We start from the raw sequence: 26,399 nt of genomic DNA, 5'->3' as shown, positions 1-26,399 counted from the left end.
TCCAAGGACAGAAACTGTGATACCTCGGCCAAAACATAAATCAGTGTCCTGTATAAAAAGGTTTCAGTTTGGTGTGTGGACTGAGAGCTGCTCTATAGTTTTATATGTTTATTCAGGAAAATAGCCATACAGACAGAAGCAGGACTGCAGGTCTGAGCATTGGCCCGTCGTTTTCACAGGTTACTGTTTGTTTCGCTCTGTGTGGGAAAGCACTGATGTATTTGTGGAGAAAGTGATGAAGGTACAAGTTTGACAGCTCGTCATCTCTGCTGCAGGCCGCTACATCGGACCTGCACGACAGACACAAAACACGTTGTTCAAGATGTAATATTCTCCCCCTTACATCACTGCACATCTCTCACAGATGTCTTGTTTTGTTCAACCGACACTCCAAAATGCAAAAGACGTTCAGCATATGAAACATAAAGTAGGGAAAAGCTACAAACCCTCACTTTTAACATAAGATATACTCTAAAAACTGCGAAACTCCAATCTTACAGCAAACAATAAACGCAGCAGCTTTAGTAAAACAAGAATCGCTTGAGAAATTAAAGTGCAGTATGGCAACACAAAATGCAATCTACTACACACATACCAAGAAAGAAACGAACCCAGTGAGTAAAAATCTAAATGAAAGACAATAAATCATCATGTAAAAAAATGCACGTAATATGGCAAAGAGCTCTAAAGGTTTTATTTGATTGAAACTGAATATAAAGCAGTGCAGGTTTCGGTAAATGTGGAAAAAAAGGACCAAAAATATTGGAAGACAAAAAAGTGGTGTGGTATAGGGAAGTATAGAGGAAAGTTCAGTATAGGAGCTGGAACAGGCGGGAGTTTTATAGATGGATTAAAGAGCTAATTACCAATCAGGAATCCTGATTTCAGGATTTGTGATTGTAATATTTGTACGTTTGTTTTCCCTGACTGATTATGTCTGCGCTCCTTCAGGTCTGTAACGAAGCCCGTGTCCGTTGGTGTCGTTTGCGGCGGAGATCGCCTGGCGTCCGTCATGTCGCCTTGGATGATCCTTCCCGTCAGCCTGCCTGTCTTCATCATCACAGGAATATGGGTGGTGTGAGTACCTCCGAGTAAACAAGCCGCGCAGCAGCATCTGCAGGAGGTTCCCGTGTCTGTTTGTACACTCAAAGTTTAAATATGTATTTAAAGTTCAGCTCTTGAAACACTCACGTAAACATTTACTTCTTTTGGATAAGATTAGGACTCGTTAGGGTAAATACATTCAGCTGCTTCCTCTTTAAATACGAGCCTTGGAATCAATAAGTGTGTAGTGATGAAGGTGATCTTTCTTCCTCTAAAAGACAACTCACGAGTCAAGCTGTCTGCACACGAGTGTGGTCACACATGTTATCTGTTATCCCTGCTGCGGTCACCATGATGTCTACTGACGGTGCAAAGTTCATGCATGTGAAATGTTTTCCTTTTTCGGAAGCCAGAAAAACGCTTAGTCTTCATTTCAGGACTTTGCAGGCGAAGATCGAAGATGTTTTAAAAATCCTCCCCGGCTGGAGTTAATGCTTGTTCCTGCAGGCATGTAAGAACTCCTGAAAAGAGACCCAAGAACCTCTGTTTGTGGTTAACTGCAGTTCCTCTGATAGCCACTAGAGGCAGCCATCAAAGATGAGCCTATCCCAATAGGCTCTCATGTTAAAATGACCAGCATGTTTGCAGACTACTCTGAAAAACTGTTTGTGCTGTCCTGCTAATGACACTTGTAACATGCTTGGATATTTCTTCATAGCTCACCCATTTAAATGCTTTAAGGCTTAAAGTTTGACATTGTTAAGGGTACGGCTGCTGGGCGATAGGTGGATGTCGACATGCAGCCACTAAATTTTGTGTTTTTTGTGCGGTTAATTGTCACAAACCATCCAATAAGTCTGTGCTTCAGTTGTGTCAGTCAAACTCTAGAATTTTATCCATATTTTTAGCACTAAATATACATTTTAACTTTCTCGAAGGTGATGAAAGTTAATCGTTTTTAAAAAAATCTAATCTAAGATTTCATTTCTCTTTAAACAAAACTGCGAAAAGTCCCCCACTAAAAACAAATTTTGCATTTATCTTAAATCATCACTGACCAGAGTCCATTGAATTTAACATTTTTTCACTGTACTTTATTGAGAATTGTTTAGGGAAAACGTACATGTAATCAAATTACTTAAAGTCAGGATTTTGATTTGCAATGTCCTGTTTTGATACTTAAACCAGGATAAAACTGATAAAACCTCATCAAGTAACAGAGCTCCCAGCAAAAAAGCAAATAAAAGCATAAAAAAAGGAACTGTTTCCTTTGATCACCACACACGAGTCCCTGAAGAGACCAGAATACTTTTCTAATACTGGATTCTTGGTGTAACCTTTTAATGAAATGTAATGGTTAGTTGGAGGCTCATTTCTGTGCATGAAAAGGTCAGTCAATAATAATTAATGTATAAAAGTCAATGTAGGATTGTGTAAGTCTATCAAGAGTGGCACAGATGAGTTATTGCTCCTGATAATGATCTCTTGAGGAAAAAAGCTATCCAACATCTGTGCTCCCAGGCTGGATGACCTCTGGATAACGCCTTCTTGCACTTTCTATAGACTAGGATGCTGGGAAACAGCTGATTTCTTTTCCTCTCAAAGTGTGAGAGGATTCAGAGTGTCCTTTGTTAAATGAGTGCGAGAGTTCTTCACGCCGGGCCTCTAAAGCTTGAATCTGTAATCCCCCTCCTCCTGCTGTTTTTTCAGGCACGTCGACACCTGTCTGTTTCTGCCTTTGAATGCTTTGTCAGCTTTTGTCATGACCTAAAAACTCCACAGCTCTGGGCAGCCGTGTGAGGCTTTTTGCGGGAAAACATGAGGAGTTTGAGTTTTACACTTTAACCAAAGCGAAGTAAATTATTTATATCAAGCTGAAATGTGTCACATCTGAAGGGAGAAATGACTTTTCTTTTTTTGCTTTTTCCAAAATGAAATATTTTTGTTTTTTTCTTTAACTCGTTCTTTGTATTAAAATCAGTAATAGGTCACAACTGAGCAACTTGCTCTCCCAAAACATCAGCTAGAGCTGGACTGTCGCATGCTGCACGTTTATTAGGAGGTGGGCAGGGTGGTGGTTTATGCTCATATTTTGACCTCTGCAGTGAATCCATGCACGTGGCCGTTGCCAGCATTCACGCTTGGGCTGATGCATTGTGTGTTAAGTATCTTGTGAGTTTTTTCCCTCATGGGTCAGTTTGTGGTCAGTTTCACTTTTTGTTTTTTTGGCAAAAATGTCCATCAAGTTTTTTCACTTCTTTGTACTTTTCCTCATATCTAGTTTTGGTAATCTCCCTCCATGAATTTACTGACACGTGTGAGTCCTGATGTAGAGGCGATGATTGTTGAACTGGCCGATCACAATAGTCGCAGGCTACGTCTACACTCATCCGGATAAATTTGAAAACGGCATTTTTGTCTAAAAACGCTCCGCTCCACAATATCATTTTCAGTCATTTTCACAGAGTTGTGCGTCCACATTGAAACGGCCGAAAACGCTCATCCGTGAAACGCAAGAAGATTCAACCTGCCTCATTTCTGTCTGCCGTTTATGTCTGTGAAGGTTCTCAGTCATCCAGGTCATCGTAGTCAAAGGAGCTTGCAAAGAAAAGCGTCTGGACTTCTTTAAGTTGCTTGAAGACGTTTCACCTCTCATCCGAGAAGCTTCTTCAGTTCTAAGGTCAAATGGTGGAGAGTCCCAGATTTAAACCTAGTGGGAGTTTCCCCCCACAGAGGGACAAAAGGACCCCCTGATGATCCTCTAATCGCCTGAGCCAAGGTGGGAAACTGGGCGTGGGTCCCAATCAGCCAGAGTTTCGGGTGTGTTCATTGTGAAACCTGGCCCCACCTTATCATGCGAATTCCTGAGGTCAGCTGGCCCAGGATGTGAGTGGGCGTTAAGGCGTCTGGGGAGGAAACTCAAAACTGGATTATAGATGGCAGAGAGTTGGTGTCGTAAACCCCCGCCTCTGTTCAAAGATGGTCGCTCACAGTGGACATAGATGGCTTCTTTCACTCCTCTTTCAAACCATCTGTCCTCTCTGTCCAAAATGTGAACATTGGCATCCTCGAAAGAGTGTCCTTTTGTCCCTCTGTGGGGGGTCACTCCCACTAGGCTTATATCTGTTTGTGGCTCAATATGACTTTATGTCATCCATGAGGGATGCATTTGACATATGTTTCACATATTATAGCCCAACAAGTTACTAGCAGTTTAAATACCAGCAATCAGTTTTTGGCAAATACCGGAAATCAGATTTTGGCAGACGATCACTTTTTGGCACAACACCAGCTCTTTGAAACGTCGCGGCAAAAGGTCGAGGAAAAGCACCAAGTTTTTTAAATGGACTAACAATGAGGCGGAGTTGTTGCTGCGAGTAACACAAAAGTACAAAGTTGCAAAAGCGAGTGAGAGTTAAGGGATTTGAAGAAAAGCTCTCTGGAGCATGTGCAGACTGATATTAATCTTTAATAGGGCTGTCAAAATAGAGAGAAAACAAAACAGCTGCTATATAATGCCCTCTGCTATCTTAGTTTAATTGGTCACAGCTCCAAAAGGCTCCGTTTACACGGTTTTCAAATGTATCTGCTTTGGAGAGCGTTTTCAAAAAGCTCTGTTTTCCTTGAACAAAAATGCCGTCTCAGTGTGGACGGGAGGCCAAAACGGAGAGAAAAAGATGCGTTTTCAAATGAAAACGTATTAGTGTGGACGTGGCTGCAGACTGTGTTGATGTGACATGTGGTTACAGGGAGGAGCACATCAGGTTATGGGGTAGATTATGCTTTCAGGTTTCAAAGGGATTTGCAGGGATCTTCGGGGTAGATTTAACACAGCAGTATGAATCCTGTGAAAGGTGCTTTGGCAGTGCCAACAGAAAGTTACTGGAAGTATGCCATTTCCTGTTTCAACTTCTATTTCAGTGCCACAGCTGTGATTTTCTTTTCCCATTCAGGAGAAGACTGCAGCGAGTCAAGCGTGCCAGAGCACGAGGATCAGTGCTTATAGGAGGTTTGATGACGTTACACTTCATGCAGTGACCGATGCTGCACTGAAAAGAATCTTTGATTAGGTTTACACAGAAAACACAGTTTTCAATTTGGTTTGATTGCTGGTAAAACTTTACCTATTTCCAGGGTGCATGGGGAAGACCAAAAAGATTGACGCTCCAGCAACACTTGTATGTAGAGAAACTTTACTGGTAGACTTGCATGTTTCGGGTGATAGCCATTCACCAGGGTCCCTGCCAAAGACTGAAACACATCGGTCAAACAAAGAGTGCTTTACAAGTGTTCGTATTTCACGTGTTGGCAGTAAGAATCCATCACGTTGTTGCCTGAACTCGATGCATCACAGCACTGAATCCAAAGGTCACCTTCTGTGTGATTTGGCGGCGCTGACAGCTTTGAGAACACTGAAGTATTTGATGGGATGAGAGAGGCGGTGTATCTGAGTCTCTAGTTTAACGGCTCATTCACACCGTGATCTTCACTTTAGTTTACACGGCATGCAGTTTTCAAGTACATGCAGCAGGACTAAAAAAGATGAGTCGTGGGAGGGAGGGAAGTGGATGAGAGTGGACGGCCTCTGTCAGGCCACTCACTCCACATCAACTTTGTAAAGGGCAAATCAATTCTTCTGACCCGAGAATTCCCTCGTTATCAGCGATCAATAAAGACGCTCCAGCGGTCACATGTCTGTTGGCATCTTGCTTTTTTGAGTCCTGTGTATCTGATCTATGGTGCAATATGTCCTCACGGTTGTTTTGAAAGAGGCTAATGGGCCATTTGTGACATATTTCAACCTGAGTGATAGTGCACCACCAACATTATGGTGTGGAATATGGGAGATTTTATGTCCACTGGTTATTTATTTTGGTAACAACCTGTTTTAATTTGTCTGAATGTGGTAAAAATGAGTATTTGTAGAGTTTTTATGCCACACACTTTGAACAAGAAGCACATGTGACTTAATCCATGTATGTCTTTACAGAGGAGAGTGGACACCTTCTGAATCAGGTTAGCCAGGTTACAGTAACACATGCGTAGACTTGTTGTAACTGGCAGTTGTAATGCAACTTCATTAGCAGATTCATGAGTTTGTGCTTAAGTATCATGGTAGAAATGTCAAGCATTTTGCAGGCTTTTGATCTTAAACCTAAGTAGAAAAGAGTTGAAGAGTAAGACTGAAGGGATTTCTGTTGCAGTCTACTTCACAAGGAGCTGGATTGTCATCAGGTTTGAGAGATTGTGGTAAAATAATTGACACAGACAGACTTCCTGGGAGGTCTGCAGCACAAAGCAGAATATATTATTTAGAAGTTAATTCCTAGAAAAATGCACCAATAGCACAAATCTGATAGAGGACTCCACTTCAGCGACTCAGATTAGAGGACTAAAAGTAGAAATGATGGCTTCAAAGGGTCAACTCTGTACAGCTGTTTTATGAAGGTGACTGAAAAAAGAAGAGGCCAAAAATAGAAGAAGGAATCAAAGATTTTAATACTTTTTAATGCTGTAAAGTTGAGCATTTTAACAGGGGAGTCAGCCTCAAGTGGCCATTAGAGGAACTGCAGTTTTTGGTACTTCTGTGTTGGCGTCATCTTTTAGAGTTTTGGTCAACTGCCAGTTATATTTGGAAAGAAACAGCACTTTCAAATTGTTTTCAAGGACTTCTCAGAGGGTTTTGCATTAAAAACCCCCCAAAAACTATCTGGATAGTTTGTGCAAAATCTCTATTTGATAGTTGCCAAACCTTTGTGTGTAAGATCTCCTGGTACAGCCAGACAGAAAGTCGGAGGATCACCGAAACCAGAAGCATTTATCCTCTGGAGGAAATTACTGTCTGTTCAGAATTTTATGGAAATCCAGCATTGAGTTTGAGAGATAGGAGTCTGCACCAAATTGGTGGAGTAAGAGAACATGTGCTTCTAAAATGTACTACTGTGCATTTATGTGTGTGATGAATGATCTCTGTTTGGCTGTTAGGCTCTGCGTGTGTGTGTGTGGAGGTTGTTTTGTGTAAATGACATTTTTTTAAACATCCCTGTGGTGTAACAGTACATGTTAATATGCAGCCGTCCGGCTCGACGCACATGTGTGATGAAGAGGAGCTGTCTCCGTCTCTGAAAACAACCGTGTGGTGATTCATGTGTGTTTTGTTAGTGGAAAACATTATTAGAGCCTGGAGACGTTCGTGTGGTTGGATGTGACAATACTTTCAAATGCTGCAGTACAGCGAGTGAGGCAGAGCTTTGGACATGTTTTGAGAGCAGAGCCAGTGTTATCTCCAGACCGTATCCTGACAGCATGATTGAATCTTCATCATTTTCTGTCTGCCTCTTTAACCGTCTGTTCAGATCTTTGACCAAAGATTTTCTTCTTCTTTGTCTTCACAGATACGCGATGGCCCTCTACAACCAGCACGTCTGCCCTGTGAACAACTGGTACAGCACTCACACACACACAAACACACATATCGGGTTCATTTTAAAGACCATAGTATTGGTCAGCAGTTTAATGTTGCTTCAAAGCACCAAAGAGACACAAGCTGCATCTCCGCATCAGGAATGTTCCCAAAGAGACGAGGAAACTTTTTCCAAATTGTTTCCAGTGCAGTGACCAGAGGTCACTTTCACAGAGATAGATTTTTGACTGTGGATTAGATAAAAAAAAAAGAGTCAGAGATGTCTACACTACACAAAGTGCTTCAGACCTTAAGCAGGATTGTTGCACAATTTCTCAAGACTGCATTCAACTGTTCAGCTCTGCTTGGTTAAACCAGACAATTCAGTTCACTTTCATTTAAAAAGCGCCAAATCAAATCACAAATCATAACAGTCATTTCAAGGTGCTTTATTTTGCAAGGTAAAGACCCTACAATAACAAGCACTTGGGCACAGTGGGAAAGAAAAAAATCCTTTCAACAGGAAGAAAGCTTAAAGATGCTAAAAACATTGTGACGTATGTACAAAAACATGTTAACTAATGAGTCCACTTGCAAAGCATCACCACTTAAACCAGAAGTTGAGATTTCTCTTCTTCAGTGGCCTTTAATATAGATCACAGTGGGAAATATCAGGGCTCCTTGAGTGAAAATGCAGCTTCAGAGATAAATAGAGTGAATCTTGGAGTTATATTTACAAACTAAAACTCCAGGGATGATAACAGTGATTTTCCTTATTTGCTGAATGAGTGAAGCAGCAAGTGTTGGATAACATTTTCATCATATCAGATTAGAAGTTGATAAGTTCTCTGAGTGTTTGTAAAAAACAAAATCAGCCAAATCAAATAATGAGGGTTAAAGAGTCACTCTGTGTGTTTACCTGTAAATAGGAGCGTGTCCTTAACAAATAAAAACACATAAAACAGACTTTCTCTCAAGCTGTGTTCGGGGTTTGCTTGTTCTCCACGAGTACTCTGGCTTCCTCCCACAGTCCAAAGACATAGAGTGGGGTTAGGTTAACTGGTGATTTTAAATTGCACATAGGTGTGAATGGTCGTCTGTCTCTAAGTGTTACACTCTGACCAGTCTAGGGTGTACCCTGCTTCTCAACATATGGCCACTGGGATATTGGGACCACATATCTCCATAGTGCTGTATCTGCACATATATGTCGATTTAGGCCCTGTCTACATGCATATACAGGTATTTTAGTAAATACAGGTATATATTTATAGATAAAATGTTACAAACCCAGTTTTTAACATTTGTAATGCAGGAATGTAGTTTGCTATTTTGCATTTGAGTTAAATGAGACATCGGTTTGAGTCACTTGCATACAAATGGAGAATAGAAATCAAAATAAAAACAAAGTATGCAGCTGAACATTAACTGTGTTACATAAAAGACCTTTCACCTGAAAACATTTTGGGTTAATTTTCTACCGTCATTTGCGTACAGTAAGAGCGCTATCATGCCAAACGTGTCGCAGCTGATGCTCAACCATTAACAGAGTTTTCAACACGTTTGGTCACTTCAGTTTCCCTGAATTGACATTGATCTCGTGTGAAACACTAAGATCACATTTTTACTCAACCTTTTTTACTGGGAGTTAGACAACCTACATTTCGATGATCCCATGTAAGCAGTACTTGGCGACAGTGGAGAAGAAGAACTCACTTTTAACAGGAACAAACCTCCTGCAGATTCAGGCCACAAACAGCAAACGTCAGTCAATAAACATAATGACATAAAGTAGTGGAATGGAAACACATGGAGACTAAAAAGATGAGAGTGGAGAAGAAGTGCGTGGCATCATGGGAAATCCCCCAGCAGTGTGGGCCCATAACAGCAATACTCCGGAGTCACCTGATCAAGCCCATCTCGGATAGGTGGGGGACACAGTGTACAGGTTGCCATTGTATTGCTGAACCAACACACAGAGACAGATGACCAATCACATTCAGCTAACCGCACTAACTGCATGTCTCTGGACTGTGGGTGGAAGCTGGAACCTGTAGCGAACTCACGCATCCATGCAGAAAGGTCCCGGCTAGGTGGTGCATTCGAACCCCAACACCAGTGACCATGCTGTCCCAAGTCTGAAGCATAATCCTAAAAAAGGAGATGGGGCTGATAGTTGAAGGCCTCCCATCCTACTTTAAGAAATTCGAGCAACCGCAAGAAATTCGGCGCTCTGAGAGATAACGATTGTTCCGAACACTGAATCATGTTGAATAACTGAAATAAATGGATGCACATGTGTGTTTTTCTAGGGTTTACAATGAGTCCTGTGTGGAGCCGCTTCCATTACAGAGGGGACCTGTACTGTGTTGCACCCTGGACAACATACCACTCATCAGGTCAGTGAGCCCACCTCTGCGGGTGTTACAGGTGGACTTTAATTTCCATGCTAAGATAAGATAAGATAAGATAAGATAAGATAAGATAAGATAACCTTTATTAGTCCCACACGTGGGAAATTTGTTTTGTCACAGCAGGAGTGGACAGTGCAAAAGTTATGAGGCAAAAATTAGAATACAATAAGAATAAATACAGTACACAACTGTACAGAATAGAATAAAATAATATACTATATACAGTAGAATAAAATAAAATAAATATACAATAAGATAAAAATAGAATACAAATACAAATACTATATACAACTGAGTAAAAATACAACGATGACAGAAAGGATTATTGCACTTAGTATTATTGCATATGTATGGATGTGTGTGCTTGATCAGTTAAAGTCTTTATTATGGAGTCTGACAGCAGTGGGGAGGAAAGACCTGCGAAATCTCTCCGTCCCACACCGTGGGTGCCGCAGTCTCCCACTGAAGGAGCTGCTCAGTGCTGTCACAGTCTGCTGCATGGGGTGGGAGATGTTGTCCAACAGGGATGACAGCTTAGCCGCCGTTCTCCTGTCACTCACCACCTCCACTGGGTCCAGAGGGCATCCTAGAACAGAGCTGGCTGCTGCTGCTGTGTGCTTACCTGCTAAACTCCTGGTTTCTTGTAGCATTTGGGAACTTCAAAGAACAGAACGGCTGCACGTTGCAGTCATTCCTGCCCTATCCTTCATTAAACCACAAAGAGGAAGCAGACTGACGGTCCTAGTTCTGCTTTTGCAGTAATAACAATTTCACTGAAACACAAAAAAAGTTATGCTGTACACATGATCTGACCACAGATGTCAGATGATGTGACACAGCAAACCGCCCTGCTGTGGTCAGTGGTTTATTTTCGAGGTTGGCTGCTTTTGTTCAGTTGGAGCAAGCACGTGCTTGATTTTTGGTCCTTTTCTAAAAAAAGAAACAAAATTTTCCTGTTTTACTAAAACTACTAATTGAAATAACACAAGAAAAGCTGCAAAAGGAAGAAGACAGTCTGAGACTCTTTGTGTTGTCATTTTTAAAACACACCAGCAGAAATGTGGAGCCACGGACATCAAACAAAGTCTTCAGAAAGTCGTTGAACTCACAGAATATATTTATGCAAGCCAAATATCAAAGTGTCAGAGCTGGAAAAACAAAGTTTCATCATGATAGATAAGGCAGAGGAAATGCTACTGCATGACTGTTTTAAAGTGCAGGTAAAGAGGCTTTTATAGGACATGAACCAATAAATCCAAGGTAGTTTTTTATTTTGGGGATTAAATTAAAGCAAACTCACATCTAGCCCTCAGTGTAAGCTCATTGACCCAATTTAAGCATCTGACATCCATGAAATAGGGACTAACAAGCTACGAAAGTTCAGAGTTTAAAAACCTGCCTGCTTCAACCTGTAAATCCTTGTGAACTGTCAGGAATCCACGAGATCTGCAGCTGTTCATGGGGCTGAAAATCAGTTTTTGTTTCCATGCAGCGTTACAAACATCAGCTGAAACTGTTGCTTTAGGGTTTGCAAGTCTTACATGTAGCTCCAGAAAGTGATGTCGCCCGCTTCTTTAACTAATCCGGTTTCAGATAAACTGCAGTGATATTTGGCGAGCAGCTGCAGTGAAGATCGTGATCTTAGATAAGTCCGCACTTGCCCGAGCGAGGCTCCTCCTCACCTCTGCAGAAAGAAAGGCTTTTGTTAAGTGCTTCACAAGTCTTATGTTCCCCCCACAAAAACATCCAGGGTGCTGAATAAGTGTTGCTGACAAGATCAAAATCTAATCGGCTTATTGTGTCTAGATGGGAAAATGTTTTGGATGCTTTTGAGCTGGAGATACAGATGTGTGTCCTTCTTTCTGACCTCCCACAAAGACTCTATATTTATAGAAAAAATGCTGGCAGGTTTTTAGTATCACAGAGCAGCTAAGCACACAAATATGGGTTTTCCAGTTGTGCACAGTAAAAAAAAAAAGTAAAATATGGAGAAGGGGGTATATGACAGCAAGCACAGGGGGTCGTAGTTTGAGTACAGCCCTTACTAACCACCCTCCTCTCGTCTGTGTTTCCATTGTAGTAAATGTGGAACTCTGCCACCTGAAAGCTGCTTTTTCAGCCTCATATGCAGCACCGGATCCTTTATGGGTAAGAACCAGGATGGTTTTGGTCTACAAATATTCAGCTTTTATAGTATTTTTTCTTTTTTTACTCTCGTACATATTTACCCAACATCTTGGTCGAACAGGACTTGTTTTTTCAGCTGGAGAGGCTCCGGCCAACTTTCTGTTCCCCAGAATCCACGGCCAGCTCTGGCCTCAGCCCTCAATCTGAGAGAAAACTTCAATCTAGGCCATCGATACTGCTTTTTTCTGAATAAAATGACCCACAAGCATTCACCCTCTGACCATACGGACAGCTACTCTGTGTGCCAAAAGCATTGATTTTCTGTGGTTTGCTCAGGGTTCGTTGCCCGGTGTGCAGAGGGTATATTGGCTCTTTTTCTATATTTGCTTTAAAAATGTTTGCCAGGATTCTGATAATGTACACTCAGGGAATTCACCCTGATCAACTTTTTGGAAATGCATAAATGGAAGTTTGCCTCAAAGGAATGCAGTTCTTTCCAGATTTGAAAGCGACTGTAGGAGCCTCAGTCAGACACAATTTCCTGGTGTTGGGAGCTTCCTGTGATCCAACGTGAACTCACACACATTTTGCAGTATATTGTCAACCCTTTGACCCGAGTGTCCTGGACTGAAGCTGCCTATTTGCTCTCTATACAGAGCCATTTATTTAAGGTGACCTCTCCCCTATGAACACCAGGTTCATGCTGCTTTTCTGAGAAAATGCTGGAATTTGGGCAAGTTTAAAAACCTGTTAACCCGTTCCAGCTCAGGCTTTTTCCCTGAACCAGATTTATCTCAGAACTTGGCTGTTAACACACAGTCACTGTTTTTCCATCCATGGGGCACAAAAGTTTTTCAGGGCTTCATCTTGGTGTTTTTTCATTGTGGCAAAAGACACGAAAATCAGAGAAAATAGTCTGAAACAGCGACAAAGACTTGAGAAAAATAAGCTTTAGAGCTTAATAGAAAACTTTACTTCTCTTGTTTTTCGCTCTCTTGCTTTTGTCACTTTCTATTTCATTAGACCACAGATGCCTGATACGTAGCTCTCAAAATCTGTCTTAAATTGGCAAAAGCGCATCAAACATTTGTGCCCTGGTGTGTAAATTTGCGGTCCTGGTCCGTGGTGTCCCGACCCCGGGCTGAGCAGTGCTCTTTCCAAGTCAAGGAATGACAACATCTTAATTTGACTTGAAGGATAATAGATAAATACTTAAAGGAAGGACCTCTTGTTCTCTTTGCAGGAATACAGGAAAAACAAGTTCGTTCCTGTAATTACCATTTTTATGGATGATTTCGGTGAAGTCTGCAAAAATTAGGGTTTGTGAACGAGCTCATTTCTCCCACATCAAAAGCTTTCCTTCTTTTTTTATTCCCCTTTCATAAACAATGCTCAGTTTATATTGGTGGGGGAGTTTGTTTAATTCAAAGGTGTAGTGTGAGGTTAGAAGAATGGTAAATGTCAAACTCTTGCTGTGCAGCAGCCCAAGAAACGCACGCCTAACCCAGAACCCAAAACACGGAGTCTTATCGTGGCGTGCACTCGATCGCCACAAACGGACCACTGTGCTCGCTGCTGGACAACCCACGGGAACATCAAAACAGTCGCTCTCTGCAGTTTGCAGGGAGATGAGTGCCAGATGTGAACGGCATGATCATCAGACAGGAGGGTGGGAGAGCCGTGTGAAACTGCTGCGAAGCTTTGAAGGCGACGTTTCATAAACAGACATCAGGAATCTGCTCACACAGGGATGTGCAGAATCATCAAGCTTTAGCTTTGAGCACGACTAAAGGTTTATTCTGTGCAGTTTGGGCATTGGAAGTCTTATAGTTGCAAAAATGATGGTGTGGCTAAAGCAGGGACCTGAGTTGGTACACACCTTGAAATTTGATTTGCCTTTGCATGTTCTTCCTGTGCTTGCATGGCGTTTCTCTTGGTACTCCAGTTTCCTCCCACAGTCCCAAAGATATGCATGTTAAATTAACTGGTGATCATTTCAATGTTGCAGGTGGAGATAGTAGCTTTATCTATAATCATACTGTAAGGATACTAGTACTGATTCCCCTGCACATCACACCTTCAGCAGCTACTTGGCCCTGGAAAGCCATGCCATGAAGCTCCTGGTGCACAGCTGTTGTGCTGATGTTACTGCCAGAGGAGGTTTGGAGCTCTGCATTTACTGATTCAGCAGAGCACTGGGGATTTTTCTAGATGCTTCAGCACTCTGTGTCCCCGCTCTGTAACTTTACATGGAGGATAACCCTTTAACCCTCAGATTAACCCTTTACATCACAAATGTTTGTCAAGGCAGACCGAATGGCTAAGTTCTTCAGTTTATACACTGGTGACAATGGCACTGAAAACACCTGAATTAAAAGATTAAGAGGTGTGGGCTAAAACCTTTGTCCGTACACTGCCTGTCAGTAAAATAAGAAGGAATTAATGTTTTAAAATAAACAGTGTGGAGTACAAAACGCAACATTTGCATCTTTAACGTAGTAGAATCGAGGCAAAAAGTAGCATAACATGGAAATACTTAAATAAGCTGCAAGTATACTGAACTAGTACTTCAGTGAAGAACTTGAGGACATGTACTTTGTTATAAACTGTAATCCAGTGATGCCAGAATTTTGTAAGACTATCTGTGCTGTTAATCTGACTCTGTAGTGAATTGAATGGACCAGCAGCGTCACCCTTTTAGTACAAATGATGCAAGCCTTCTGTCTGCTGCCTCCAAGCAGCCTAAGCAAATCAGTTTCAGAGAGGACTAAGCTTCATGCTTGTTGCCCTGAGGTTATTTTTCTGCTCTGTAGAGATGGAGCTCATCCCGCTGGAGTAATCATAAACACCTCAGGTAGAGTTTGTAGTGTGAGCTTCTCTTCCTTGAAGAGAAAAAAATGTGGTTACATAACTTTTTGACCAACAAAAACGGTCCTTTCTTCCCGATTTGTCATTTCCTTTTTTCCTCACTTCCTCCAGTGATGCTGATCGGCCTGCTGCGCTACGCTCACGTGATCGAGAAGCACCAGAACTGCATCCTCAACACCGCCGGCCTCTCCGCCGGGTGGCTCTGCGCCGCGGGGCTCATCATGGTGGGAAACTTCCAGGTAATTAATCCAGTCAGAGTCAATGAGATCAAAAAAGTCTGGATAATGTTTGTCAGCCCAGTTTTTCATAGACTCACAGCACACGAGCAGCAGTGACAGTAAATATCTGTTCACGCTGACCTTCGCCCACAGCTCTCATCCCTGCCTGTGTAATCATTCACTTCATGTAAATCAAGGGTGATAATAGTGGAAGTTTTTTATTCTTCTGCAAACTTTAACTCCTCTCTTTTAGGAGAGATCCCTGTAAAAAAGAGTCGCACGTGGTTTTAGGCAGACTCTGTTCAGAGGATAGGATCCTGCAATTATTCCTAAACGACTTAATGTTTATCCTCACAGTTAAATTAACTCAAATTTTATGAACTCTGTCCCAGTTTCATTCAGAATCCTGCCAATTTTCCATCTGATCGACTTTACAGACATTACAGGGGAGAGAAACTGGGATAGTGGGCCTGACAGGCCCCAAATCATTCTTATGCAATCGTTCAACAACATCAATTGAGGGGTGATATTTATACGTGAAAGATACAAAAGCAAAAATCCTGCAAAAAAAGCTGCAAAAAGTAAGTTACATAATCAGAGATGGAAATCTCACTGTGTGTGATTCACGGCACCTCCGGCTATTGTGCAGCTGCTTTCTTTGAAACTGAGGTGGAAGCTTGTAATCCATGTGTAGCCTAAAAACAAACTAATCTGGGTGCACTGTTTTTTTTTTTTTCCTGCAACACAACATTTGCTGGTTTTAGAAAATGTATTAACACCTGGGTAACTTTGTGCTTTTCCACATTTACTGCAGTGAAGTAGGAGGTAGAACGGGCTTGATGCCGTGTTCAGGCCACACAGCAGAGATAAGACTTCATGATTTATGGGTCAGTTGAAAGCAGAAGGCCTGAATGTAACAAACAGCATGGAGGTAATTTAAGTGATGACCATGAAGAAGGTCAGACTGACCTGCCTCCCCTCAGCCAGAACAGAAACTCAGCTAATGGGCAGCTAATCTCTGAGGGAAGAGGGAAGCACATACCAGTCTGTTGAATGAAACAACTTTCACCTGCATCCAGACTTTGAGATACCATTCAGGATCACCACTTTGTTCATTTAAGTCCACTGTAAACCAAACTATGATATGAGGGACCGTATTTGTTTGGAATCAAACGCTCTTTTCAGGACAGATTTTTTATCCTGACGTGAGAAAAACAGAGTTACCAGGATAAAAGACCTAACCTGTATGCATTTTTTCTCTAACTCCTCCCCTTATGTTGCACCTGAAGTTGACTGAGACTCTTCTTTCATTTTTTCATTCATAAAGTTGATGTTAAAGCTCATATCTCATTAATTATGTCTGTGCAAACACTGAGTTAGCAGTAACCTTTATTAAACAGTTTCTCCTCTGCAAGATCTGCCATGTATCAACTAAAGGCTCTCATGTAAATAGAGAAAACCTACAGTAGAGGCTCCAATGCATATTCCCAAGGACTGACTAATACCTGGGTGGTGGGATTATGGTGTGTTTATACATCCATGGGCTCCAATGTGGATTGAAGGCAGCTGTGAAAGGCCAGAGTGGGGAGAGGAGGCAGCGAGGGGAGCAAACAGGAGCGAGTGTTAAAAACTCAGAGCTGTGTGTAATTTTCACGCGTTGTTTATACAGTTAATGTTCCAAGAACATCAGTGCAGCTGACACGATCACATCGTTGTGATGTAATTTATATTTAACAGCCGTGTCAGCTTCTATATAAAGCTCAGGGCAGATTTCCTGGCTTCAAATAAATCATTTTGGGTCCTTAAAAGTCCTTAAAAAGGTTGGTTTTCATAGTCAAGATTAGTAAAAATGTATCCATGTGTACATCGCTGTGTATCTGTCTATAAAAAACAGAAAATCCTTAGTAGATGTTAAGAAACCAGGAACTTTTCCATTATTTCATTTTTTCTTTAATCTATTAATCTATAATCTTACATCCATTACCTACCTTTTTGTAACATGGATACTCATGTGTGCAGCCTTTATCAGTAAACGTAAAGCTATAAAACTTTATAAAAATACAGTTAAAAGTCCAAAATTGACACCTTTGGGCTGGTTGTGGCTGAGGACATAGAGCAGGTCATCCGATGGTTCGATCCCTGGTATCCAAGTATCTTGGACAAGAGACTGAAGCTGCTGTTTGAGCAGAGAATAATTGTGTGTTAGATTGAAAGGACTTGGGTGTAGAAAAAGTTCTTGTAGGCGAATAAGTCGGTGAATGAGGCGTGCTGCGGTCCTTTTACTGTTCCTTCACATTTTTGAATGCTGTGCAGTGGATTGGAGAGTCTGCTGGTCCGATTTTGGCCCCTGGGCCTTATGTTTGACACCTCTTTCCTACAGCAACATTAACTTTCATAACTATTTTCACAAACCTGTTACCAAGCCCTTCTCCAGCTTCACACAGCCTCGTCAAGCATCAAAGACATGAAGTTACACAATGACCCAGTGTGCACCTCAGCCTGCGGTGCAGCCCATTGTTCAGCAAACGTGGCTACGTGCACGCACTGCAACTCTGTCTCTCGTTCCCATTTCAATCGAGTCTTCGAAAAATCGAGTTACGACCTTACGAGCTGGATTATGTCCTTTCGCACCGCTGTGAATGTTGGATTGGCGTATACGGGGTTTCTGCTGAGTTGCGGTTGCAGAGCCTCTGATGATCCTCGCTCCTGCAGACTCGCAGCTCTTTGTAGAGCTTCCAAGCACATTTCCTTTTGATGTTCTGTTTGTTTTGTCTGGAAATTGTCTCGCTGTGGTATTGTGATCATAAAAACAAAATTTTGGCTGCGTGTTGTGCGTCTGTGTTTCTTCCCTCGGTACACTCGAGCGTGGTGTAATGTAAGGGCGCGCTCTCACGACAAAGCGCCCGTTCATTTTTCAGAAAAAAGCTCAATCTTTGGCTCACCTTTTCTTCTGATTCATAGAAGATGGCTTCATTAGAGAGAAGAGCTGCAACACATGCACCAACGTGTAGGTTTTTACAGCAGATGCTCAGGACACACATGCGTACATTAGGGTCACAGCGCAAGCTCCTTTATTTCTTGGTGCTTCAAGTTCTGACTTGCACGAAATCTTCTGTTAAACCTGTGCTGATTTGGTTTTGCCAGGAATGCAGCACCGGTGCAGCGTCTGAATGTCACCGCGATAATAATGAATGTTTTTAGTTTGCAGATCAGAGGAAAGAAACGCATAGGAAGCAAAAGAAAACTACGTGCAGTCAACTGTGTCACTTGATTTCTTGATTTTTACTGCAGAACATGTCACTGAGACATGTTGGACTTTTTAATCCAATACATTTATTTTACAGCTCTAGATGTATCCTACACTCAATTTAATATGCAATACATGTGAGGATTGTTTAATATTACTTCACAGCACTTCAAAGACACAAATTACATGAAAGATTTTCCTTATAATTTCTGCATTCTTTGCCTTTCCTAATCTTCTTATCACATATTATGACTTGTCACTGCAGGCAAACACAGGTGCATTACATTAACTTTAATTTAAACCTGTAATCACTGATTCAGATACTTTAGGGGAGACAAAAGTAATGTTTGCAAATGTAAAGGCTCTAATGTGATCAGTGTGCTCTGGTCCATTTTGTTCTTTGAAGGTTTGTTGTCCTTGAGCTCAGAACCAGCTGATTCTTGCTGTGTGATTGCTGATTTAAATATATATATATATATATATCAGGCCCATTAGCTGCTAAATGCTCCACTGCACTACATGTAAACTGCACTGATGTAGCCTGATTTTAACATCATATTCACCCCTTTGTTTTTAAAATATTTGTTTTTAAAATAACAAACAGGGATTTAACTGACGGTTTTTACAACCACCATATAACAGTTTTACATATTTAAGTGGCCACTTTGCAGTGGAAACAAAACTGCATCATCTTTGTTGAAACGCGCTAACATGATGCACAAAATTGAGCATATCGTTAGTTCAGGTAGGAGGTGAAGCAGTCGGACACATCATGAACAGATCAGGTGGAGGAGGGTTGCAAAGTGGCTTGCAGAGACACAGCAGCTGTGGGCCGGCTAATATAGCAGGCCAAAGATTCACCAGTTGGATGAGCTGTGGTTTGATGATCAGCTGATCTGGGACTATAGCTGCACAACTAGTGATAGCATAATGAACTCACAGGGCAATGTGAGTGTGTGTCATCTTGTACTGGTTGTACGTAAACACAACGTCTGCACTGATTTTGAGACTAAATAAAGTACAGATCCAGCAACATTTGTGCAAATAAAGTCCCAATAGAATAAAGTAGACAAACTGTGGGCTGATTAAAAAGATCGGAGTACTTCAGCTTCTACTGTGCGTGTGCATGTGGCGGCCGTCTGAGCTGTTTTGACATAGAAGTGATAATATTCAGGCACGTGTGCACGCTGCCAGAGGTCACAGTAATGCAGGGAGGCTGGGGTCTCAGGTTACTGCTGCCCTGTCTCTGCACATGTGGGCCCCCTCAAATACATCTCAGCGTCACTGCACAGTGCAGCCTCAGTTCTTTTCATCCATTCGCCCACCATCGATTAAGGGCGACCCTCCCCTGCTCGCCGATTGGCCGTGGCGCCCTCCTCCCTCCCCCTCTATGCTCGGTCTTATATAATGAATCGCAGTGTTTCCCACAGTGTAAACATGGCAGACGTCTTGAGTGATATGGGCTCATATACTGTAGAAGCACGCATGGCTCTGACACAATGATAAACAGCTTCATCCAGTCTGTTTATGTCTCAGAGAAAGAAGGGTGAATGCTGAACTGGAGTTTCAGGAAATCACGAATGATGCGGCCAAGAGTCTGCGTGGAAAAGGAAAATTTCTGCAGCATTGTTCTGCATCATGCATCGTTCCACAAAGAGCTTATTGTGGTCTCATTCATCGGTGGTATGTCTGCATTTTTAAACCTTTATCATCCCATGTCCCAGGTCTTATTCCACAGTGCCTGACACAGTAATTCATATATACATTTTCAAGATCATTTCAAGACCTCCAGGGAGTTATTTTAGCTTTGAAGGCTCTTTATTATTAGTCAGAAGAGTTTTATGACCTTTATTCCAGTCGTCACAATCACCAGAAAAACCCAAAAAGTTAGCACCAACAATAAGGTTTAAATCACACATAGACACTGAATAAAGATGGACGTAGGAAACACCATCGAAATGTTTGCTGATACTTGCTTCTGCAGCATGAAGCTGAGCAGATGACCTGAGCAAAGTGTGGATCTGACTGAGAACCCTGCAGGCCGATACAGTAGTGCAAAAACACGTGGGAATAATAACGCACCATAATTCACAAAATAAAGATAAAGCTGTGTTAAACACATTTTGTAGTCCATGTTCTGGGTGTTGTAGTTTCTGTATGGCAGACAATAATCCCTGTGCACAGTACTCATCATTTCTCCTTCGCTCCTTTCCTTCGCCTCGTGATGTTTTCCGTCGAGGTCGAGGAAAAGTGGTTAGGAAAAGCAGGTAGGCGGTCCTTTTTTGGACTGTTCTCTTTACACTGTTGTCAGTTTTACTTCTTGTCTTTCTTCGTGACCCCTTCTTGGTAATTGTTTGTTTCTAATAAGTGTCCTCAGGACATAAACCTCCTGCCGCACAATTCCTCGTGTTCTCAGTATTTTTCCTTGTGTTTGTAGTTATTTCCTTCTGTGTGACCTGTTGCCTGGATTGTTTGGCCTCCCTGACTGCCCTTTGGTATATGAACATGGCTTGTTTTTAGGATTTTACACAGCCTCAGCTTACCTGTCAACTGTCCTGCATTTGACTCCTCTTCCTCTGTTCGTATGTGAAGATTTATCTATCTTCCTGCTCGCCCTTCTCTTTGAATCAGTTTTATAATTAATGCTGAGATGAATATGAGAGGATACGACCCACATAAAAGTAGCTCATGAACAAAAAACTTTCAGATGCTTGGTAAGCACAATTATAACTCAAGCTGAATGAGTATTTGTTTGTTCTCTGGGTCTCTTCCCTGTGGTCAGACGGCTTAAACCGCTGCTTTTTCTCCATAATAAACCACAAGTCCAGGCTCAGGAGATGTGTCGTCATAAAATCAGCTGCTGTATTTGAAAACGTGCTCTCACAGACTGCAGGAGAAAATATTAAAAATGAACTTCCTCCGTCTGTGATGCTGAGACGAGATGAGCTCATGGCAGTGACGGGTAATCTTCCGGCTTGTTATGTGTGGAGTTCGAGCTGACACCGTGTCGCCTCCTCCAGTGCCAGAGATGATAATGGTGATGATCCAGCTTCCTTTGTAAATTAGTATCATTACAGCTTCCTGTGACAGATGATTTGGTAACAGTGCTGGGTCACAATGACCTCTGTTTGCATTTCTATCAGCTTTGTTTTGTCCTGATGTTCCCACAAGAAGACTGTGAGGTGTAAATGATATTCTGCTGAGTAAAGGACTTGTTTAAACTTCCATCTCCAGATTTGTACTAAAGCCTGAAGGCGTATTTGAGAGAAATACATCCAGTAATTGATTTATGTTACATTTGTTAATATAACACAAATTTCCCAGAGTTGTTAAGATATTTTGGTTTACACAACAAATTTAAACCTCACCCAGTCAACAGGGTGGCAGTGTTCATCCTCCGGTTAACGTGATTTTCAGTGCAGAAAATCTAATAAAGCCTGGTGCTGAGCTCACATCAGTCAAACAGTGGCTGCTATATGATGATGTTGAGCATTATGAAAGACAGTTGGTGATATCACATGAATTTATTTTGTCCTAAACACAAAAGAGGAGGATTTTAGTTGCATTTAAAATAGTGCTGTCAGCGTTAATCTCGTTAAAATGACGTTAACGCCATAACCGCATTAATGCTGCAAATCACAGTTAGCGAGTTAGCGTGGATCACCCCGTGCGTGGGGCTGGACGGCGTCAGCGCGTTAGCGTGGGTTGCTTGTTAACGTGTTAGCGCCGTGCTCTCATAGTTCTCATAGTGGATGAGAAAGACCGGCTATGTCTTTCTCTTCCGTGCCGTGTTTCTACTTCCAGATCCTCAGTGTAACAGTTTTTGTTTATCCGCCTGTTTTGTTTTCTTTTTTTTCAGGTGGATTTTGCTAAAGTCCTTCACTACGTGGGAGCTGGGGTCGCCTTCCCCTCCAGCATGCTGTTTGTGTGCCTTCAGTCGGCTCTGACCTACAGACTGGCCAAGACCCAGGAGGAATACTGGATAGGTCACATACGAGTGGGGATGGCCCTGCTGGCCCTCATCGCCCTGGTGCTCAGTATCCTTGAAGCTTATCTGTGTTTCTTCCAGCACTACAGTACATTTTTAGTGAAACAGTTCCCTAACACATAGGTTGCTTGCATTTATTTATTTGCTTGTTTAAAACCACATTCAGTGGCATAGATACCCTGCAGGGTTGTGTCAGAGCTGGATGAGAAAGATTTATTTCGAGACATGGCACCCTCTAGTGGCTGTAGGACCTATGGCAGCGTAAGTTGTAGATTTATGGAGCCACAGAGACAGGAACAAGGAGCTCAGGGTGAATGGATGGGTCAATATAAGATTTAATAACTATAGTTTTTCTTTCTCTTTCATGATGGTTAAATGAGCCAAAAAAAGGTTATGTATTACTGCACATTATTTGTTACTTTTCTTAAAAGTAATGAAAGTGACTTGTTACAGTACTGATTACATGACTTTTGCATTAAGAAGAGAATTTAAGACCTTTTTTTAACATATTTAATGACATAATTGTAAGTGTGGTAGCACTTTAGTAGTTACTTTATGATCCATTATACATAACACAGTTTGTTCCCCTAAATTTACTAAAAGATGCATTTGTAGCTAATCAAACCTTTAAAACAGCATGAATGGGTTGCAGGGATATATTAGGGAGAAAAGGGTCATTTTGCTTCACAATAACTGGCTTTGTTTGTGCATAAATCCTGAGAAACTCAGCTTTTTGCAATAAATCAGCACATTAGTATAAAACTAATTTCTTGTCTGTCTGCACACGTGACTGTCGCTCTTTATAGTGTTTACAATCCAGCACATTTATAATGTATGGTATGTTGCATTGCCCCCCTGCTGGAGAGCACACAGCCTTACAGCCTTACGGGCGATCGTGGCTCAAGAGTTGGGAGTTCGCCTTGTAATCGGAAGGTTGCCGGTTCGAGCCCCGGCTTGGACAGTCTCGGTCGTTGTGTCCTTGGGCAAGACACTTCACCCGTTGCCTACTGGTGGTGGTCAGAGGGCCCGGTGGCGCCAGTGTCCGGCAGCCTCGCCTCTGTCAGTGCACCCCAGGGCAGCTGTGGCTACAATGTAGCTTGCCATCACCAGTGTGTGAATGGGTGGATGACTGGATATGTAAAGCGCTTTGGGGTCCTTAGGGACTAGTAAAGCGCTATATAAATACAGGCCATTTACCATTTACAAACATGACTGAAACCAAATGCTCACTTGGAGTTTTTGGTCATGAAGATTATGTGTCTGATGAGTTTATTGCTGTCAAGTCTGTAAGGAAACATTTAGGGATAAAACATCTGCAATGCACCTTTAAAAGGCAGGTCATCAATGTATGGATGGTATTGATTGGAGTCTATGTGAGGCTTGCATTCAGACACAGGAAACCTTTTACTGGCTGTTAATGGTAAAGGTAAACCATCACTTTTTTTAAGGTGGGCCTTTGTGTTAGAGGGTCAGGTTTGACCACAGGTCAATGTGATGGTGAAGCCATCTTAATATTAACAGCACAGGACCGAATTCAAAGTAGCGACCAGTACATCTCAGTACGTGAGCAATAAAAACAATGTCAAACTGAACCACTGTGCAGCCGTTGCTCGCCTTAACCCTCTGATCACCAGGTGGGGTTTTTTTCTGCCAGGAGAGCTATGCCCTGCAGCACGCCTCCGCCATCTTTGAGTGGATCTACTGCTCGATCATCATGTTCTTCTACGGGACTTTTGCCTTTGAGTTTGGGGGCATGTCGGGGGACACCCTGATGGTGCTCTCCAAAGGCGGGGCGATGCAGAGCTTTTCCACCTCTGACCACAAGACAGAGGTCGGCGGAGCCGGCCACCACCAGCCAGAGAGCTTATCGATCCTGTGACTTAACTACGGTGTGTTTGAGAAAAACTGGAGGTGAAAGAGTAACAGAGTCTAGAGCCTGGATGCTGCACCCTGCATATCACCACACTCACTACTACAAAGTGCCAAAGCTGCTCTCCTCAGCAGTGACCAAAGACTGACAGACTTCTGTCCTGCAAAGCGTTGCACAAAACCAACAATGCCTGTGCGAACACAAACACCAACAAAGAAACACACACGAGCACACCCACAGTCCTTAATGTTTGGTTTAATTGTCTCAGAGTAACAATCGGTCTCTGAAAGTGCCTCAGATGTCGCTCCTCGCTGCGCGCCGTCAGTCCTGGAGCCTTGCATTGTTTCTACTCAGGAAGTTTTGTTACACAATCAGGTTTCTCTCCATACCTCCGCCGCAAGATGAGGGTTTCCACAAACATCAGACAGCAGGTGGGCTTCATGTGCGACAACTAGCCTCTCCTATCAAAGTAGCTTAAAGATGTAAATGTTATTCTAAGCTGAATTTCAACACTTGGTGCAACTGTTTAAGGCAACATTGCCCATGTAGCTCTCTCATATTTCCCAGATAAGCTCAGTTTTGTTTTGTCTTTTGTTGTTTCTCATTTCAGCTCATTGCCCAAAAAAATGCTGTATAATTTCTCTTTAATGGGACCAAACTATGAAGGTGAAACATTGATATGTTTAACATCTTTAATTTCATCATACGCGGAAATACTTTATTCAAATTGTATTTCTTAGAATGTACACTGAAAGTAAAACAATAAAACAGTTAATATGAAATGATGCAGTGTGTGCACACATAACGGGTTGTGGTTAGCTTTAGATATACAGGAATCCACTGACTCAGGTTTATTGAGCTTTAAACTGTAAAGATCCTCGAGGTCTGTTTAGAGGAAAGCTTCACTGCAAATCAGTACAAAGTTGTTCTGATTGAATAAACATTTCCATCCTGATGAAACTGAAAAGGCTCCCATGCAGAAGACATATTGGTTTGATGAGATGAATACCAGAAATTGTGAAATTTTGTATCAACGCATATTAAAAGACCAAAATGATGACTGGCATTTAGAAGAACTGTTCCATCCCTCCTGCAGAGTTCTGAAGCAAAACCAACGCGCATCGGAGCTCCTTTGGCGCCACACGGTGGCCAAAGTAACTTAGTGTTTTGTTTCTTTTCCCTAATTTGTACCCATCTGTATCTAACAGAAAAACAAACGAACAAAAAAATTCTACACTGATAGTAAAAAATATATATTCTGGTAAGCATGCAGGAAGAAAAATCTTAACTTTAAACTTTAATAAATGCTAACCTATGAAGCCTCTCTGGGACATTTGGATTTCATCTTTGGTCGTCTGCATCTCATTAAAAACCTCACGTTATCGTACTAAACTGCATGAAGCCTGAGGAAAAGTTTATACACCTGCAGAAAAGTTTTAAGATTATTCAGCTTTTGTTCTTTTAACCTCAAACTCTCATCAAAATCATTTTGGTGTTTTCCATGCAATGTAACAGGAGCAGGATGCCACATCCAAGCCATGTAGGGGAAAGTTGGCTAAACCTTGGGAAGTTCCAAGAGCAGCAGATACTAGTACACCTTCCCACCCCTGATAGCAAGTTGATTAAAAAAAATTGTTTTTATGTATGGTTTAAAGACGCTTCGGAGTCATTTTGACTTCTAAAGTTGTCTTTTAAAAACAAAAATCAGCTGATGTGAGGGTGTCATCAGCTGATGCAGTTCAGACTGTCTACTTCCATGTCCTCTGACGTCATCCGTCTTTGGTAGATGTGTGTTGTTGTTCATGTTAAATAAATTCCTTTACAGGGGAGCACGGTGGCCTCACAGCCCGAATGTCTTGAGTTAAATCCACCATCTGGCTGTTTCACGTTCTCCCTGTGTCTGCGTGGGTTCTCTCTGCATACTGCGGCGTTCTCCCACAGTCCAAAGACATGCAGGTAGTAGAGTTGGGTTACGTGGTGACTCTAAATTGTCTATAGATGTGAATGTGAGTTCAATGTGTTGTCCGTGCTTCTCGCCCTATAGTAGCTGGAAAAGGCTCCAGCCCCCCAGTGACCCTTAATTGGGTGGATGGAAGTTCATTTTTATCCAGGCAAAACTGAGACGCTTGTGATAAAAATTATTCAAAGAGGTTTAGCTGACTGTCAGAGTTTGTCACTGAAATAGTCATAAACGAGCGCGAGAAAACCTCAAACATGTGC

General features: G+C 42.0%; 1 protein-coding gene across 1 annotated transcript in view; it reads left to right on the top strand.

Annotated features, from left to right (window-relative positions):
• The window catches only part of LOC309713247 (transmembrane protein 150A-like), a 28,637-nt gene extending 2,257 nt beyond the window's left edge, over positions 1–26,380 (top strand). The window contains exons 2-8 of the mRNA XM_082544719.1: positions 952–1,077; positions 7,440–7,487; positions 9,760–9,846; positions 11,942–12,009; positions 14,968–15,095; positions 22,181–22,358; positions 23,944–26,380. Of these exons, the coding sequence (XP_082400845.1) occupies positions 1,013–1,077; positions 7,440–7,487; positions 9,760–9,846; positions 11,942–12,009; positions 14,968–15,095; positions 22,181–22,358; positions 23,944–24,188 (819 nt within the window). The 5' untranslated portion in view covers positions 952–1,012 and the 3' untranslated portion in view covers positions 24,189–26,380. The remainder of the gene's footprint in view (positions 1–951; positions 1,078–7,439; positions 7,488–9,759; positions 9,847–11,941; positions 12,010–14,967; positions 15,096–22,180; positions 22,359–23,943) is intronic.
• The last annotated feature ends 19 nt before the right edge of the window (positions 26,381–26,399 follow it).

Source organism: Aulonocara stuartgranti (genome assembly GCF_965226115.1).
Source record: "Aulonocara stuartgranti genome assembly, chromosome: 8".
NCBI lineage: Eukaryota > Metazoa > Chordata > Actinopteri > Cichliformes > Cichlidae > Aulonocara > Aulonocara stuartgranti.
The sequence above is the reverse complement of the archived record's forward strand: the minus strand, read 5'-3'. Positions and strand labels throughout refer to the sequence as shown.